The 17664-nt window shown below is 42.3% G+C and overlaps 1 protein-coding gene across 6 annotated transcripts in view; it reads right to left on the reverse strand.

Moving 5' to 3' along the window:
• TMEM192 (transmembrane protein 192) overlaps positions 1–15809 on the reverse strand; it is a 37488-nt gene extending 21679 nt beyond the window's left edge. For all 6 annotated transcript variants that reach the window (XM_049863920.1, XM_049863919.1, XM_049863915.1 and 3 more), the window contains exons 1-4: positions 15688–15809; positions 9593–9739; positions 4450–4714; positions 260–394 (exon numbers count right to left, since the gene is read on the reverse strand). In XM_049863920.1, coding sequence (XP_049719877.1) covers positions 260–394; positions 4450–4714; positions 9593–9739; positions 15688–15714 — 574 coding nt within the window. In that variant the 5' untranslated portion in view covers positions 15715–15809. The remainder of the gene's footprint in view (positions 1–259; positions 395–4449; positions 4715–9592; positions 9740–15687) is intronic.
• Between the last annotated feature and the right edge of the window lie 1855 nt (positions 15810–17664).

The following is a 17664-nucleotide window of genomic DNA, read 5'->3' on the forward strand; positions in this document are numbered from 1 at the left end:
AAAGACTTCACTTTGGTTGACAAAAATTTGTTGATGACAGAAATTTAGAAATGGAACTCACTGGTGGTTTTATCTTTCCGTTGGTTAGAAATTAGAGAAGTCTGGATGTGGTTAGGAGGGGGAGACACCGGTGCTAAACAGGTTCTCAGCTCCAAAGAAAAATGTCCCTGTCCCTAAGATAATGGGCTAAGCTTCAAACTGGAAGGAAATGAAGCAGTTAAAGATCTATTTATAAAGACAGCTCTGTTGTAATTCTCACCTGTGTAAATGAGCAGACATGTCAGGGAACAGATCAGCTCCAGGGCCAGGATGGCCAGGATGAAGTCGAGATACAATTTACTGGGCTCAGGAAAGGAATGCTGAATGCACAGTATGAGGAGAAGTGCTGTGTTGCCTGACAAGGAGAAACAGTGTTAGCCAGAGCCCAACACTGACACACACACGGGTATACACGTACAGAGAACCATTTACACTTAGCAGCAAAGGAAGCTAAAGGACGAAAACCAAAATCTGCTAAACTTTTAAGGAAAAAAAAAAAAATCTAAGAGCTAATGATACCACACAATTCAAATATTAAATAATCTGAACTTTCTCAACAACTAAGGAATGATTTTTTTTTTTTTTTTTTTGCTTTATAGAATTATTAACAATGACTCTTCTTTGGGTCCCCTGTGAATTTAAAAAGGAATGTAGTTTTTAGAAACTTGCATTACACTAGTTCTTCAGGGTCCACGGAGCCCTAGTGGTGCAGTGGTTAAGAGCTCGGCTACTAACCAAAGGTAGGCAGTTCGAATCTACCAGGTGCTCCTTGGAAACCCTATGGGGCAGCTCTATTCTGTCTTACAGGGTCACCATGAGTAGGAATCAGCGCACCGGCAATGGGTTTGGTTTTGTTTGGGTTCAGGGTCCACAGGCACAAGAGGATCCTAGTAGGCCACTCTGGCTGGCTGGGAGGTAGTGTGGTGACAAGGAGCACGTGCTCTCTACGCTAAGTGAAACACCTAGACGCCCACTTCACTGTGCCCAGGAGCACCAGGCAGACAATGGTGAGGACTCCAGCAGGCGTTTCTATAAGGCCTCTGAGAGCCTTGGGCCCTCCTGAGGAATGGGGGGCCCATGAGAGCTCAGGGTATGTAGGACACAATCACTCACGATATGGGGTCCTAGAATTCTCACTAGGACCTGCTTTGAAAAATAAGTATTCCTTCCAGGATTTACTTTCTAGAGTAGTTACCCAAAACTTGTGCATGTTCTCAATTTCTGGGTTCACCCTTTCAGGTCACTGAAAGGAACTCGGCTTGTCTGGGACCATCTGAAAGGTTGAAAATCACTGCTTTTCAGTGATGGGCCAAGTTTTCATTTCAGTGGGGAAAAAACACCTAAATATGCAACTTTCTATGTAATTATAAAAACTTATTAGAGTTCAAAATATATTTAGATCTAAGGAAGGAAATAGATAAACCAGGTAAATACTTTCAACTTATTTAGGAAGAAAGCAAAATCCGGTATTCTGTTTCCACTCACACACAGAAAATTTTTCCCCCTCTGGAAAATGAAAAGTTAGTCAGTATCCAGCAGTACTACCACATGTGACAAATAAAATGGTTTCATTTTTTCTGGTTAGCTGTAAGTGCCATATCCCAAGAGGTTTACCTTTTTTTTCTTCAAGTCAGAAAAAAACACTCAATGAAATAGAAATAAGGTAAATATATGCCCCATTTTTTTTTTTTATTTTTCTGGATTCCTACATGAGTAATATAAAAGGAAAGTCATTTGGAATTAAACCCTGGTGGCATAGTGGTTAAGTGCTATAGCAGCTGCTAACCAAAATGTCAGCAGTTCGAATCCACCAGGCACTACTTGTAAACTCTATAGGGCAGTTCTACTCTGTCCTATGGGGTTGCTATGAATCAGAATCGACTCGAGGCAATGAGGCTTTTTTTTTTTTTAATCATGATTAAGAAGAGCCCTGGTGGCACAGTGATTAAGCACTCAGCTGCTAACTGAAAGGTCAGAAGTTTGAACCCACCAGCCACTCCATGGGAGAAAGATGTGGCAGTCTACTTTTGTAAAGATTTACAGCCTTGATAACATAGTTTATAAAGAAAACATTCTACACCCTACTTTGGTGAGTAGCGTTTGGGGTCTTAAAAAGCTTGTGACTAACCATCTAAGATACTCCACGGATTCCACCCTGTATAAAGCAAGGGAGAATAAAGAACGAAGGACACAGGGAAAGATCAGTCCAAGAACTAATGGACCACAACTACCACAGCCTCCACCAGGCTGAGTCCAGCGCAACTTGGGTGCTCAGTTACCACCACTGACTGCTCTGACAGGGATCACAATAGAGGGTCCTGGACAGAGATGGAGAAAAATATAGAACAAAATTCTAACTCATAAAAAAAGACCAGACTTACTGGTCTGATAGAGACTGAAGAAACCCCAAGAGTATGGCCCCCGAACACCCTTTTAACTCAGTACTGAAGTCACTCCTGAGGTTCACCCTTTAGCCAAATATTAGGCAGGCCCCTAAGAACAAAACGAGGCTAAATGGGCACACCAGCCCAGGGGCAAGGACAAGAATGCAGGAGGGGACAGGAGATCTGGTAACAGGGAACCCAAGGTCGAGAAGGGAGAGTGTTGACATGTCGCAGGGTTGGTAACCAACAGCACAAAACGTGTATTAATTGTTTAATGAGAAACTAATTGGCTCTGTAAACCTTCATCTAAAGTATTAAAAAAAAAAAAAAAAAGATTTATAGCTTTGGAAACTCTACAGGGCAGTTCTACTCTGTCCTCCAGGGCTGCCGTGCGTGAGAATCGACTACTGGAAGTGGGTTTGGTTTTGGTTATCATGACTAAGGATCTCATGTTTAACGAGAATTTGAATTTCAGAGGAAAGTAAAAACCAGACAATCTCCTTGTAGGCCTAAAAAAAAAAAAAAAAAACACTATTCCCAGACAAAACCTGAGTGAGAAACTGAACACTGTTTTAGTGATAGAGCATATATGTTCTTTCAGTAGAAACAGGTTTTTGCTTTTATCTTTGGGGAGAAAAAGGTTATAGTGACATCTTCTGGCCACAATGGAGTACTACACAATTAATGTTTGAACATATAAGCCAAGTTCATCCTTAGAGGGGCAGAGGGCAGTATCCGCTTCTTCCAGATCAGTCAGGATCATTTATTTCTATGAAATGGCTTGGCCCTGCTTCTACCTGCTATAGTAATGGGTCTTTCGCTTTCACTGAGAACTTCACTGAGTGAGTGAACTTGCAATGTGCCCTTAAAGAAAATTCACACAGTAACAGAGAAGAAAAATTTAAAACTCTGTAGAGCTCGGTTTTTCTGAGGAAATACTAATTTCTAACCTGGCTTCCAATCCTGGTTGTGTAGTGGTTAAGTGCTACGGCTGCTAACCAAAGGTTCAGCAGTTTGAATTCACCAGGTGCTCCTTGGAAACTCTATGGGGCAGTTCTATTCTATCCTATATAGAGTCACTATGAGTCGGAATTGACTTGACACAACATTTTTTTTTTTTAAACCTGGCTTCAAATTTTTTAAAGATTTATTCTGAACTCAAATTGAAGGAGGGTCTTTAAGAAAGGAACACTTTTACACCAAGTAAAAAATACCTAAAGGAATTCAATAAAATTCCATTGAGCCTTCAGAGTATGATACCTCCAACAATAAAGGAAAGCAGGTACTCATGCCTTGTAAGTCCTGTCTGGACCTTCTGATCTTACCTTCACAAATTACAACCTGTATGCTTTTCAAGAGGAGCCCTGGTGGCACAGTGGGTTAAGGGCTCCGCTGCTAACCAAGAGGTCGGTGGTTCAAACTACCAGCCACTCCACAGGAGAAAGATGCAGCAGTCTGCTTCCCTAAAAGATTTACAGCCTTAGAAACCCTATGTGGCAGTTCTATTCTGTCCTACAGGATCACTATGAGTCAGAATTGACAGGATCCTTGAGATGAATAAACCAGCAGATACCAGAAAAATCTATATTCCACAAAGGAATGCATAGACACTATGTTCATAACAAATATAGATTTCAAATAAAAAATTAAGGCTGTACAAATTATCAGAAAAGCTTCAAGACATTGGAGGAAAAAAAAAAAAAAAACAGTTGCCATTGTGTTAGAACTGAGTAGAACCGCTCCAACGGCTGTGAGCTTTCGGAGGGAGATCATCACAAGCCTTTCTTCCACCTCTGGGTGGATTCAAACCGCCAACCTTTAGGTCGGGAGCTGAGCACTTAACTGTTTGGGCCACTTAGGGACTCCCTCCGAGACGCTAAGGTGATTCAATTTTTAGTGGCCACGTCACTCTCACAGAAATGACAGAATGTGTTTGATTATAAAACTGAACTTCACATTTTCTTTCTGCATCATTGCTGCCACTTAAGCAAGCCCCAGAAAAGTCAAGAAAGACGACGGAGCTTACCCGCAGAGTGTACCATTAGTGCAAGTCTTTTAAGATGCCTTGTGGATCGGTAGATCATGTTATAGCCTCGGTTTCTCACTTTGCTGTGGTGATACTGGATGTAGCGTTCGAGAAGTATATGTAGAATCCACAAAATGACTTTTCCAAGGATTATGACTGTCTGAACTTTCAATGGGTTAGTGTAGTTTCCTGGACACTTGTCCTCATGTGGATTAGGGTAAGAACAAAATACACCTGCTAAAAATGCTAATATAACATACACAACCTGGTGGAAAGAAAACAACAGGATCAATATTCAATATTTGGACTTAGAAAATAATAACCACCATTCCAGCACATACTCTCATGCCTCTTGTCTTTACCCTGCTTTTATAAAAAAAATTAGAAGCAGAGACCTTTCGCCATTTCTATGAACTTTTCTTATATAAAGATTTGCAGAAAATTTGGAAAACAGACAAAATCACAGGAAAAAAATCACCCATCTAACAAGGCATGATCACTTAATGCTACATGTAGTTTCCTGCCCATCTGCCTTTTATTAAAAAATGTAAAAAAGCTAATTTATCACCTCAAAAGAAACTAATGCAATTATGGTTTAAGATGGTGCGGGCTACAACAGATGACTACCCTGACAGAGAACGTAACAGAGAACCCCTGAGGGAGCAGGACAGCAGTGGGATGCAGACCCCAAATTCTCATAAAAAGACCAGACTTAATGGTCTGACTGAGACTAGAAGGACCCCGGTGGTCATGGCCCCCAGACCTTCTGTTGGCCCAGGACAGGAACGATTCCCACAGCCAACTCTTCAGACAGGGATTGGACTGGACAATGGGGTGGAGAGGGACGCTGGGGAGGAGTGAGCTTCTTGGATCAGGTGGACACTTGAGACTATGTTGGCATCTCCTCCCTGGAGGGGAGATGAGGGGGTAGAAGGGGTTAGAAGCTGGCAGAATGGACGTGAGAAAGAGCGGAGGGAGGGAGCGGGCTGGGAGCAATTGGGAGTATGTAGCAAGGTGTATATAAGTTTTTATTTGAGAGATTGGATTTGTAAACTTTCACTTAAAGCACAATAAAATTTTTAAAAAAAAATTATGGTTTAAAAGATTTATTTCTAGTTTGCAGACAACAACAATACAACTAGCTTGACAAAAATGGAAAGGACTGGTGCCGGAATACAGGCCAACAGGCATTCTCATATATTGGTGACTGAACTGGGACTTGCTTTTGGAAAAATAATTTAGAAACATCTTGACCCAAAAATCCTACTTTAAGGACTCCTGCTATCGGAAGTAAAAGCACCAGTATGTACGATATATGGATACAAGTATTTTCTATGGTATCTTTCCCCAAAAAATCCGCAGTGCCGTCAAGTCAATCTTTACATTTGCAAAAAAACTGAAAACTTCCCACGTCTGTCCATCCATAGTGGCATGCTTAAAGAAATTATGATGCATTCACCCACATTATAGGATATTACGCAGCAAAAGAAAGAATGAATTAAATCTGTGTATTGGTCTGGATGGATGTCTGTGATATACCGAGACTGAATGGCAGAGCAGTGGTGTCGTTTCCACTCCAACAGCATAAGCATCACCTAAGAACTTGTTAAAAATTCAAATTCTCAGGCTCCACCCCAGACCTACTGAATCAGCAACTCTGAGGGAGGGCCCAACAATCTGTATTTAACTAGTCTGCCAGGTGAGTCTGATGTACACTGAAGTTTGAGAACTGCCGCTATGGATAATAAATACGGTATCATTTCGTTTCTATTTTTAGTAAATAAATGGGGGAAATCTCTCCATATATGCATGCTAATCTCTCCGTATATATTTGTATGAACTTAATGAAAGGCCTGAAGGAGATACAACAAACTGATCTCACTTATTAACTCAGGGAGAAAGGCTGAAGTAGCAAAAAGGGAAGATTATAATTTTATCTCTGTACTTTTCTGTAACGTTTTACTTGTTACAAAAAGGAAGCATTATTCTATATTTAAAAAAGCAAATAAAGAAAAATTTTGAAAGCTATCATTAGCATCCGTTGCCTAGGTTCAACAGCAAACAATATCAGCACATAATAAATCTATCAAAAATAAAAAGAGATTTGTCAAGAGCAGTAATAACTGCTATTATGAATTGAACTGTGTGTCCCCAAAATATGTGTTTGAATCCTAGCCCCGTGGATATAACCCTGTTCAGAAATAGGGTTTTCTTTGCTATGTTACAGGGTCGCTATGAGTCCGAATCAACTCAACAGTGATGGGAGGGTATATTTTAAACTTCATCACTTCTAAGTTATAAAAAAAAATCAGGTTGGACATGGAGGTACACATACACACACATACATGGGGGAAGACAGACGCCATGTGAGGACTGCCAAGGAGCCAAGGAACACTGGAGTCTACTGACAAGGATGGAACTGACACAGTCAAGACCCTGATTTGGACTTTTAGCTTCCAGAACTGTAGGAAAATTAATTTCGCCTCTTTAAAGACACACACTTGTGGTATTTCTGTTATAGCACCACTAAGAAACCAAGACAGTTGTTATGGCACCTTAGGATGTATATCATAAAGCACAAAGTTGCAATCTATTTCTCGCACTATAATATAGTATTGTTTTAGTTATCTAGTGCTGCTGTAACAGAAATACCACAAGTGGATGGCTTTAACAAAGAGAAGTTTATTTTCTCACAGTAAAGTAGGCTGAAAGTTCAAATTCAGGGTGTCAGCTCCAGGGGAAGGCTTTCTCTCTCTGTTGGCCTTCTCATCAATCTTCCCCCAGACTAGGAGCTTCTCTGCACAGGGACCCTGGGTCCAAAGGACATGCTCTGACCCTGGCACTGCTTTCTTGGTGGTATGAGGTCCCCCTGTCTCACTCCTCCCTTCTCTCTTTTATATCTCAAGAGATTGCCTCAAGACACAATCCAACCTTGGAGAAGGAGTCCTGCCTCACTAACACAACTGCTGCGCATCCTCCCTCATTAACATCATAGAGGCAGGATTTACAACATAACAGGAAAACCACACAATACCAGGAATCAAGGTCCAGCCAAACTGATACACACATTTTGGGGGAGACATAATTCAAACCATGACAAGGATACACAGTGTTGGGAGAAAAAATGATGATGTGACCAATCCGGGATGTATGAAGCTGCTTCCAGGCCTGAAGCTGACCACAGTCCTGACAAACAACCCGCTCCCTGAAATGGCTATGTTGGCACTACGAATAGGAGGCCAGGGAACATAATATCCTTGATGTGAGAAACGTAACACTTCAAGGAGCCAGATCCAGGCAATAACTTCGGACTTGAGGGAAGGAGGGTGGTGTGACAAGGCCACAGAAGCTCCTCTATATAATCTCTGGAGCTTGGGGCAGCAGCATGGACATCTACCCGTCCTGCTGCCCTAGGTCTTCGGCTTGTATGTAAATTTTCTCATAATAAATCTTAGACCGCTTATTCAACCTGGAGTGGTCTGCCCCTTTCTTTGGTCTCTTCCTATCTTCTGCATACAGGGGCTGCTTTCGGACTTCCCCCAGGGAACTCCCCCACCCACCACCGACATCTGACATACAGTGTACGTTGAACCCAGCTGACCCATTTTATAAAAAAGTAGCACATAAAGACATTAGTTTTTCTTGTTCTTTAACACTTGTCTTAATATTAGGGCAGGCAATCCCAAGGAATCAAAGGCATTGATATACGTCTGTGTTGTATATTCATAAAGAGTATATTACACAAATTAAAGAGTACATCATACAAAAAGTAGAATAAAATCTGGGCTACCCTGTACATGGTAGCACCGAGAACTAAGTGACTCAGCTGAGATCCAGGGATCGGGGAGCCACGGCAGAACCATGCCACAGCTAGTAGATGGACCTCTTTCCTCAAGGAACTCATTTCTTAATTCCAGTCTCCCATGAGTTCACCTCACTGGAGAAGAATCCCAACTGCATGGGAAGCTGGGGAACTTGTCTCATTGTGCAGTTATCTGCAGTACAGGCTGCCATCTTAGAAGGACGCCGGGGCAGCGGCTAAGCTAGTCAACCAACCACATCCCTGACTGTATAAACACCGAAGGACTGGTGAGAATTTGCCCTCTTTGATTTTCACATTGCAGCAAAGAACAATTACAACCCCTAACACTTGAGAATGCCATAATCGAAATGAGGAAATAATTAACAGATCTGGAGCAGAGCTGCCACAACAAGACCTTTCACACACGTTTTTAAAAATCCCCAGACATGTAATTTTATTTTCATACAAATATGGGCAAACGTATGTACTGATCTGTTGCAGCTCGACTTCTCTGCTTCATTTTCTGTCTGTGGATAAATTTCTATGCCAGCCTATAGAGATTAATCTGCACATCTTTTATATAACTGAAAAAGTAATACATATGTCAAAAAAAATTCAAATAGTACAAGAAGTAAACAATAAAATATGTTGGGTCACTTCCACCAAGACCCTCAGTCTTTCACCTCAGCAGCAACCAGTGTTATAACGGGGTCTCGTGAATGCTTCTGGAAATATTCCATTATATATGTATAATATGTATTTCCCTCATCTTTTAAAAACTTTTAAGAATTCCAAGTAGGAATATACACACTGTTGTAAAACTGATTTTTTTTTAACTCAAAAGGGCCATTGGGAAGATTGTTCTTTTCTAATACATACACACCTACCCCATTTCTTTTTTAACAGCTGCATAACATTCTTTTATATGGATGGGACACACAAAGTGTCCTCTTGAGGTGGGTACACTGGAGTCTCTTGATAATACAGACAACATTACTATTATCAACAATATCCTTACGCATATACAAATATATCTACAATAAATTCTTTGAAGTAGAGATAAAAGCAAAAGTATGAACACTTTAAACGTTGATAAGCCAAACCCACTGCCGTCGAGTCGATTCCGACTCATAGCGACCCTATAGGACAGAGTAGAACTGCCCCACAGAGTTTCCAAGGAGCGCCTGGCGGATTCGAACTGCCAACCTTTTGGTTAGCAGCCATAGCACTTAACCACTACACCACCAGGGTTTCCTTAAATGTTGATAGGTAAAGCCAAATTGCCCTCTGAGGAGCTTATAGGTTTCTTTATGAACATCACCTTCCCCCCAGCCAACTTACATGTATTAACAACAGAAGATTTGCTATGATGACCGTAGGAAGGGGATGGAATCTGGGTCTAAAATGAGCATGTAATGAGTGATGTGGGAGCAGCTGGGCATCCAGGAGTGGGTCATCTTCAATACTCTGGGTAAGATCCAAGGAACCCTAGGGTGCAGAAAGTGGGAGCAAGTTATAATCACCACGACTGGATTATGTTTCTAAGACAAATCTATTAAACTATAAAGCTTTAAAAACCATTACACAAGTTAAAGGCAAGAGAATCCATTTCCCACCTATAGCCAATTAAAAAAATAAATACCCTAAACCTCCAGATAATTCTACTGTACACAACTTGGTGAAACAACAAGCATTAAAACAGGTGGAGGACATCCTAATTCAATGCTCTTCTACTCCTCACCAACAAGGTAATCCATAATGAGATAAAATAAAAAAGCCCCCAAAACATAGATATTGATTTATTTTACGTTATTTATATTTTTAATGAAATAATTACACACAGTTGTGATACTTAACCATGTCTCTGATGTTCCACAGAATTTTGAAAAGTTGGTAGAGGCTTTATTAAGAGTGCCTGACAAAAACTTTCAGTTATGATAGAGATATTTTGGAGTATTAATAGAAACACATCATTCTGACGTATCCTCAATGAGAGTTCAGTTTGTAGATAACAGATTCTCAATGAAAACAATTAGTTGTAATGTCCCTGAAGTGGCAGACAAAGCTTGACTGGTGTGGGTTGTAACCCCAAAATTTTAAAGGATGAATTTTGTTTCTGGAATATTTTGGTGATGTCATGTTTTTCACTAATGGAATGGATGCTGAATCATTGTTTGTTGGTAGTTTTTTATCATCTGAAAAAATGGGGTGCCAATTACAAGTGGGCCATATTGGTCCTATGTTCCATGAAGCACATCACACACGTGATACATATTGGTCCCATGGCCCAGGAAGTGCATCACAGTTTTCACCCCCAATATAACTCATTTATGTGAATATTTCCGAATGCTGGTAACCGTACCTTCCCAATAACGCCAAGGAAATAGTAAACATACTTGCAAGGCTTATCTTGCTGTACAGAAGCCAAAAGACACAAAAGTTTCACAAAATCACTCCTCCAAGAAGCATCCCCTGTTACAAATGGCTCTCAACACTCATATGTGGCGCAGACCAACTTCTTGTTTTTTAGGCAGTTGCACCAGTATCCACCATGATACCAGTATCCACCATGATGCCAGAATGTACTAAAGTGGTTCAAATGCCTGCCAGTAAACTTCTAGGGGTAGAAAATGTGAGTAGTAGTTACATCTACAGTATGCACAAAAAGGTATTGTCTTAATAGGAATACTACTTCCAGGCCTCTGCTACACACAATGAGCCATAACAATCTCTCAGTCTTGGACCTTTACTGAATACCACTATGTATAAAAGAAGCCCTGGTGACATAATGGTTAAGTGCTTGGCTGCTAACCGAAAGGTCAGCAGTTCGAGCCCTAGAGCCACTTCAAGGGAGAAAAGATCTGGTGATTTGCTCCCACAAAGATTACAGCCTAGGAAACCCTACCCTGTCCTATAGGGCTGCTATGAGTTGGAATCGACTAGACAGCACACAACAATAAGACTATGTATAAAGCACTATGCCCAAGATAAAAGAATACAAGATGTAGACCCTATCCAAAAGGAGATTACCTTTTCACTTAGGAGGTTAGAGATAGAGGCATGAAGGACTAAACAACAACACAAGAATGTACAATAGAATAGATGCATGGAATACTATGGAGAAGCACAAAATAAATTAGCAAATGAACAGCACAAATGATGGAAGAAAGTTAGAAGGTTGGATACCTGCACTGGACTGAGGTGGAAATGAAAACTTCATCTCGAGAGGGAAAGCCTGAGCAGAGGATTTGGGTAGAGAGGATAAGGGCTCTTTTCTTTGGAAAGGGTAGGGTGGGACAAATAGAGTAAGGGATGGCTGTTCGCACAAGGATTACAATAATCTGGGCATGATCCACATCTGGGGTGGGTTCTTCAATTTCCAATCTCAGACATTCAGCACTGCTCTACAACTCTATACTTAGTGCCTAGATAACCCAAAATCAAACCAGTTGCTGTGGAGTTGATTCCAACTCGTGAAGACCCCATGTGTGCAGAGTAGAACTGCTCCATAGGGTTTTCAAGCCTATAACCTTTCAGAAGCAGATCACCAGACCTTTCTTCAAAGGGGCCTCTGGGTGGTTTCAGTCAACCTTTTGGTTAATTGTCAAGCGCTTAACTGTTTGCACCACCCAGGGACTACAATCCCTAGATAGTTTCCTAACTAGTATGCCTTCTCACACCACAGTATTATTATTTCTGTTTTCCTCAAGAATCTTCTGCCTCTAGCTCTCTCTCAGTCAGCAGATGTGCCAGTCTCCATAGCTCTTCCTGTAGCTGATGTCTGCGCACCCTTCCAGGCCCAGCTGAGGTCAGCTAGCTTTCCTGGGAACTTCAGATCTAGATCATACCCACAAAAGCAGGGACAGAAGCAGTAAGTACAAACTGAGGAAGATAGGTACCATGCGTTCCAAAGCATTCTGTGCTCACCTCCTCTGTCTCCGGGTGTCCTTGGGTGGTTTTCTTACTAGTGGGGTATCTGTCTTCCCAGCTAGAGCTCATTAGACCCACTAGCTACCCATCTCTTGCCTTCGTAATCCTAGCACCCAACAGTGTCTCATGATCAACACTCAGTGAACACTTGCTGAAAGAATGGATGTCCCAAACCTGTCCTTCCAATGTCCCCTAACTCGGTTACGGGCATCACCAAAGACTTGGGCTAAAATCTGAGAATCATCTCTGACCAGAGGCAGTAAGCACTGTAGTCCAGGGTCACGCCAAAGACAAAAAGCTGGTTCAAAGACAAGATCTACTGCTTACTAGCTGTGGGCAAGTTACTTTACCTCTCTGTACCTCAGTTTCCTCATATAACAAAGAGGAAGAATAATAGCACCTGCTTCACAGCTTTGCTGGGAAGATTCAATGAGTTAATCAGAACAGTACCGCGCGTTGTGAGAAGGCAAACTAATCAGAAAACTATCTAGGCATTGAATAGCAAGAGTTGCGGAGCAGCACCAAATACCTGAGACTGGAAATTGAGGGACCCACCCCAGATCTGGATCACACCCAGATTATTGCGTTTATCTTTGTAATCCTTACCTCTGCCACAGCCTGCAAACTCTACGGCAGTAAGCTGAGGCAATCGTAGAGCCCATCTGTTTGTTTCTGATCTCTGAGATCACTGACCTTCGTTAGCTGAAGTCCAACATCTTTACAACTTGATTCATACATTTTGTGTGTTCTTTGGTGGTTTCAGGCAGCAACCATCTTGGCCAGGGGTGGAAGTCCCTCTTCTACATCTCTAAAACAACTTCCAATACTAAGCATAAGTGTTTCTATTTTAAAACTCCTATAAAAAGTACCTCACCCAGACGCCGTCAAGTCAGTTCCAACTCATGGGGACCCTGTGTGTGTCAGGCTAGAAGAGGGTTCCACAGCATTTTCAAGGGCTGGTTTTTCTAGGCTAGATCACCAGGCCTTTCTTCTGAGAAGTCCCTGGGTGGACTCGAAGTGCCAACCTTCTGGTTAGCAGCCAAGTGTGTTGACCATTTGCACCACCCAGGCATCCTATAAAATTCACTGCCCCTATTATTCTTTTGGAATATTTCGTACGCTGTCTTGTATTGTTTTCTTTTTTCTGGGTACCTCTTTAGCTCTTCCTGACTACACTGAAGAGTATGAAGACCATAGTATGGTTTTCTCTCTGTCATTTATTAGATGTTCAGTAAAGAAAATGTATGTGCTGGACATATCAAATATACAGTTATATAGATCCTATAAGAAATATCTAGCATAACCATGGAAATGGCACTCAGTCATTCTCTGTAACTTATCACCTGCAAGTGAAAGCTGAGAGGAAGAGGACTCCTGAATGCAGAAGTATTCATCATGGCACTATTAATAACTACACTGTCACCTGCAGAAGACATCTGTTGTTTTTGCCCACATGGTATCTCTTCCCTCTTCTTTTATGACAAACTTCTATTTGCTTTGGGGACCTACCCATCTACCTCTGCATTGTCTCCCTGGGAACATTCTTCAATACCCTTCACTCTTCTCTGGCCTACATATGGTCATGGAACCAGAGAGGATTGTGCCAATTGAACTCCTGTGAGCAACAAAGCAAAGAGAGACCATGGCTGAGGAGGATTAATTTTAGGACCAAAAGACCAAACCCAACCTGTTGCCACTGAGTAGATTCCCAATCACAGTGAGCCGATAGGACAGAGCAGAACTGCCCCATAGAGTTTCCAAGGCTGTAATCTTTACGGAAGCAGACTGTCACATCTTTCTTCTGTGGAACAGCTGGCGTGTTCAAACTGCAAACCTTTCGGTTAGCAGCTGAGTGCTTAACCACTGTGCCACCAGGACTCCTTAATTTTAGGACAGAACCCTGAAAAAAAAACCTTTCGTCGCCTAGACCTCGTGACCTACCCTGGTTTAGGTCCTTTCAGAGGTCTAGTTGTTAATCTACCCTGTAATCTTTAACATGTATTCCTTTCTTCCTTAAACTAGCCAGAACTGGTCCCACTGCTTGCAAATAACAAACCATAATTAAAAGTCTTTGGCTCTTTTAACTCATTTATGTGTCTGGGCCTACTACATGGCTCAGAATTTTTAGGTTTTTACTGAATGCTAGAAATCACATCTATAAAATACGAAAGCAGTCAACTTGCTCAGATCTAAAGTTATTTAGCTACATAATTGTTGGTAAAATATTAATCTCCAATGGTTTGATGAAACAGATTTCTAGGGTTAGTTATTATAAAGTTAAAAGTTACAGATCCAAGAATTCTTGGACATCTTTGCACCAAGAAGCACTTACTGCCTCCTTTTTTCAAAAAACTCTCTCATTTTCCTCTTATTCATTTTTTCCATAAATTTTTAGCTCTTGAATCTCACCCTTAAATACTCAAATATATCGGATTTTAAAAATATACATCTGTGAATCTCAAATCTACTTCAAGGTCTTACAGTTAATTTTCCATTCTCTCAAGTGAAAAAAAAAAGACATTTTTAGTCTTACCGTTAGAAATTGTTCAGTTTTTATTTGCTCAAGATGATTTCGCTATAGTCAATATTTCACAAGAATATAAGGTCTTGCAGGCTGGAATCATGTTTTCTGCTTGTCTCATTCAGGGATGGGGTCACAGTAGTATTCCGATTAATTTATTAATCCAAAGTGCCTTAATGTAACCGTCATCTTTACATTTCTCAACGGCAAGTATTATTGTTACCGGCCAACGGGCACAAATACGTGCACCTCCTTAATAATATCTTAATACAGTTAAGCAAAGAAAAAAGATTTTTGCAATTGTGTACGACCCTGTATTATAAAAAACCACTGGGTTTTTCAGTTATCTGGTTTGGATTCTTCTAAGTAAGGAGATTTTTGTAATCTTTTTACTCCTACCATACCTAGATTCAAAATAGCACATGACACTGTTTTTCTCCAGTGTGGGCGTTCACAGTGACAGGTCTGCCCGCGGGGACGCTGGCGTCCGGCCCGCGCCTAGCAGCCGCTTCAGGTCCACAGTTTTCCGGAGCCCGGGCTGGGGACCAGGCAGGAAAGGGAGATTCGCCCCCTGCGCCTCCAGGAGCGTCTGAGGGCATCCGGGGGCCCAAAGACGCACCCCAAAGCAGGACTGTCAGGTCAGACGCCCTATCACGTGAAGCGCCCAGTTCCGGAATCACAGACGCGCGCGCACGTGGGCTGGGCACCGGCCTGGGGTCTCCAGGTTCCCGAACCCACCGCCCGGAAGCCAACCCCGGCGTCCACCCGGAGAAGCCGTGAGCGGCGCGGGCTGCGCACCCCTCGGGGTGGCCTGGCGGCTTCCCACCCAACGCAGCGCCCCAGCCTGGCCGCGGGCGCGGGCAGCACCCCTCCAGCCGTGACGCCCTGGTTGTGGTAGCTTCCCCCGCAGTCCCCGCCCCGCGCGCCCCAGCACAGGAGGAAGGGGATTCCCGGGGACGGCCGCTCGCCACTTTCGTGCACTCACGTCCTCCGTCCTGCCTGCCACCGCCATTTCCGGACGCCCGAGGCCGAAGCCCGGGCCCCGAGGGCCGCTCCACCTGCGCCGGGCGGAGGAAGGTCGCCGCTCTCAGGGACCTGTCGGCCCCGCCCCAGACACACCCCCTTTGCCCCGCCCCGTCTCCAGGGGCGTCCGGGCCCCACCTCCTCACTCCCTATTGGATGAGGGCGGGAGATGGGCGTGCCCGTCCCGCCCCGAAGGCCGGAGCTGTAGGCCGGAACCAACGCCCGGATGGCCTCGGTTCCTGGGGTTTCTGGCGACTTCCCCTCCTGTCGGCTGCTCGCCGGAGATCGGGGAGTTAAGGGCACTGAAGGATGCGTCCCTAGTTCAAGAATTTAACTCTTTTCAGCCGCCACTTGCCTCATTCTAAAAGGTTACATTTTTTGGTCTTAGTTTTTGTTTGCAAGCAGAGATCCATTCGTAGGTGGAACCAGCAGTAGAATCCCAGGAATCCCATTTACTTCCTGAAAGGCCGCCAGTAGGGAACTAGCAGAATAAAGATTCTACCTTCCATAACATATTTACGGGTTTCACCGATGGAAAATGAAGGAGTTCGGAATTTTTAGTGCTTTCGTTTATTTTTAAATGGAATTTTAAAAAAGGAAACTTTGGTATTTCTGATAATACACAATCGTTATAAAAATGTAAGCAAATAAGGAAAGTAATATTTTCCGTTAATACCACCTCCCCCACCCCAGAGATAACCCCCATGCCAGCTGGGGTATATACACTTGCATAGTTTTTAATACTTGTGTGTACATTATGTGTAGTGTGATCCTGTTTATGCCATTGTTGAAATAAACCCATTCAAATCTTAGCGAAGAAAAAGATGGAGTAATAAGACTCTGTGACCTTTAAAGTCTCATAATCCTGAGATTCTGTGAATTATTTCTGAAGAGCGTATTCTAGACACATATTTCCCATCAACATTTAATTTTGAAAAATTTCCGGCCAACAAATACTGAAAGACTAGTACAATGAACACCCATATACCCCTCACATTGATTTGCTAGTTGTGAACAGTATGCTGTATTTGCTGTGTGTGTGTGTTCACACACATTTTAACGGAACCATTATTTTATTTATTTGGAAGTTGAGGACATTATGAAGCTTTATTCCCAGATGAAGTTTTAGCATTATTGCATAAATTTTTGGATATTTTTCCTATGTATCACGATGTCATTATCATACCTAAGAAAATTAACAGCAATTTCATATTTATTAATAAACAATCCATGGTAAAATTTTCCAAATTTTTCCCAAAATGTCTTCTTTAGCTGCTTGTCTTTTCATTATTATGTCCACACATGCATTTTAATGGATATCGTGTACTGGTTAAAACCAGAGCTCTGGAGTTAGTCACAGAGATTTGAATTCTGTGTCTTTCTAAGGATGTGGACTTGGGCACTTTACGCTAAGACCCAGCTTCCTCATCTGTAAAACTGAAACAGTTAATAGTTCCAATTCATGGAAATTTTTGGTTGAATAATACCTGCAATGCTCTGAGCACAGTGTTTTCCCTGCTACCAACCAACCCACTGACCTATGAGTCCATTCTGACTCATAGTGACCCGATAGGGCAGAGTAGAACTGCTCCATAGAGTTTCCAAGGAGTGCCTGGTGGATTCCAACTGCTGACCTTTTGGTTAATAGCCATAGCACTTAACCACTATGCCACCAGGGTTTCTTCAGTGCTCAGCAAATACTGCTTTTTTAAATGAAGTTTGTTGAGGTATGGGTAGTCCTCAACCTATTCCAGTTCCGAGGAACCACGCTTAGGACCATCTGTTTTTTCGTTGTTGTTTGTACATCCTAACTTCAGGATGTACTACCTACAATGTTGCAGCACAAAACTTGTTGATGTTATCATTCTTAGATGTTCACTCGCAGAGGTTCAATGTTATGATTTATTGTTCAAAACACTGCCAGTAGAAGGCTATGGCA

The sequence above is a fragment of the Elephas maximus genome, chromosome 21 (assembly GCF_024166365.1).
Source record: "Elephas maximus indicus isolate mEleMax1 chromosome 21, mEleMax1 primary haplotype, whole genome shotgun sequence".
Taxonomy (NCBI): domain Eukaryota; kingdom Metazoa; phylum Chordata; class Mammalia; order Proboscidea; family Elephantidae; genus Elephas; species Elephas maximus.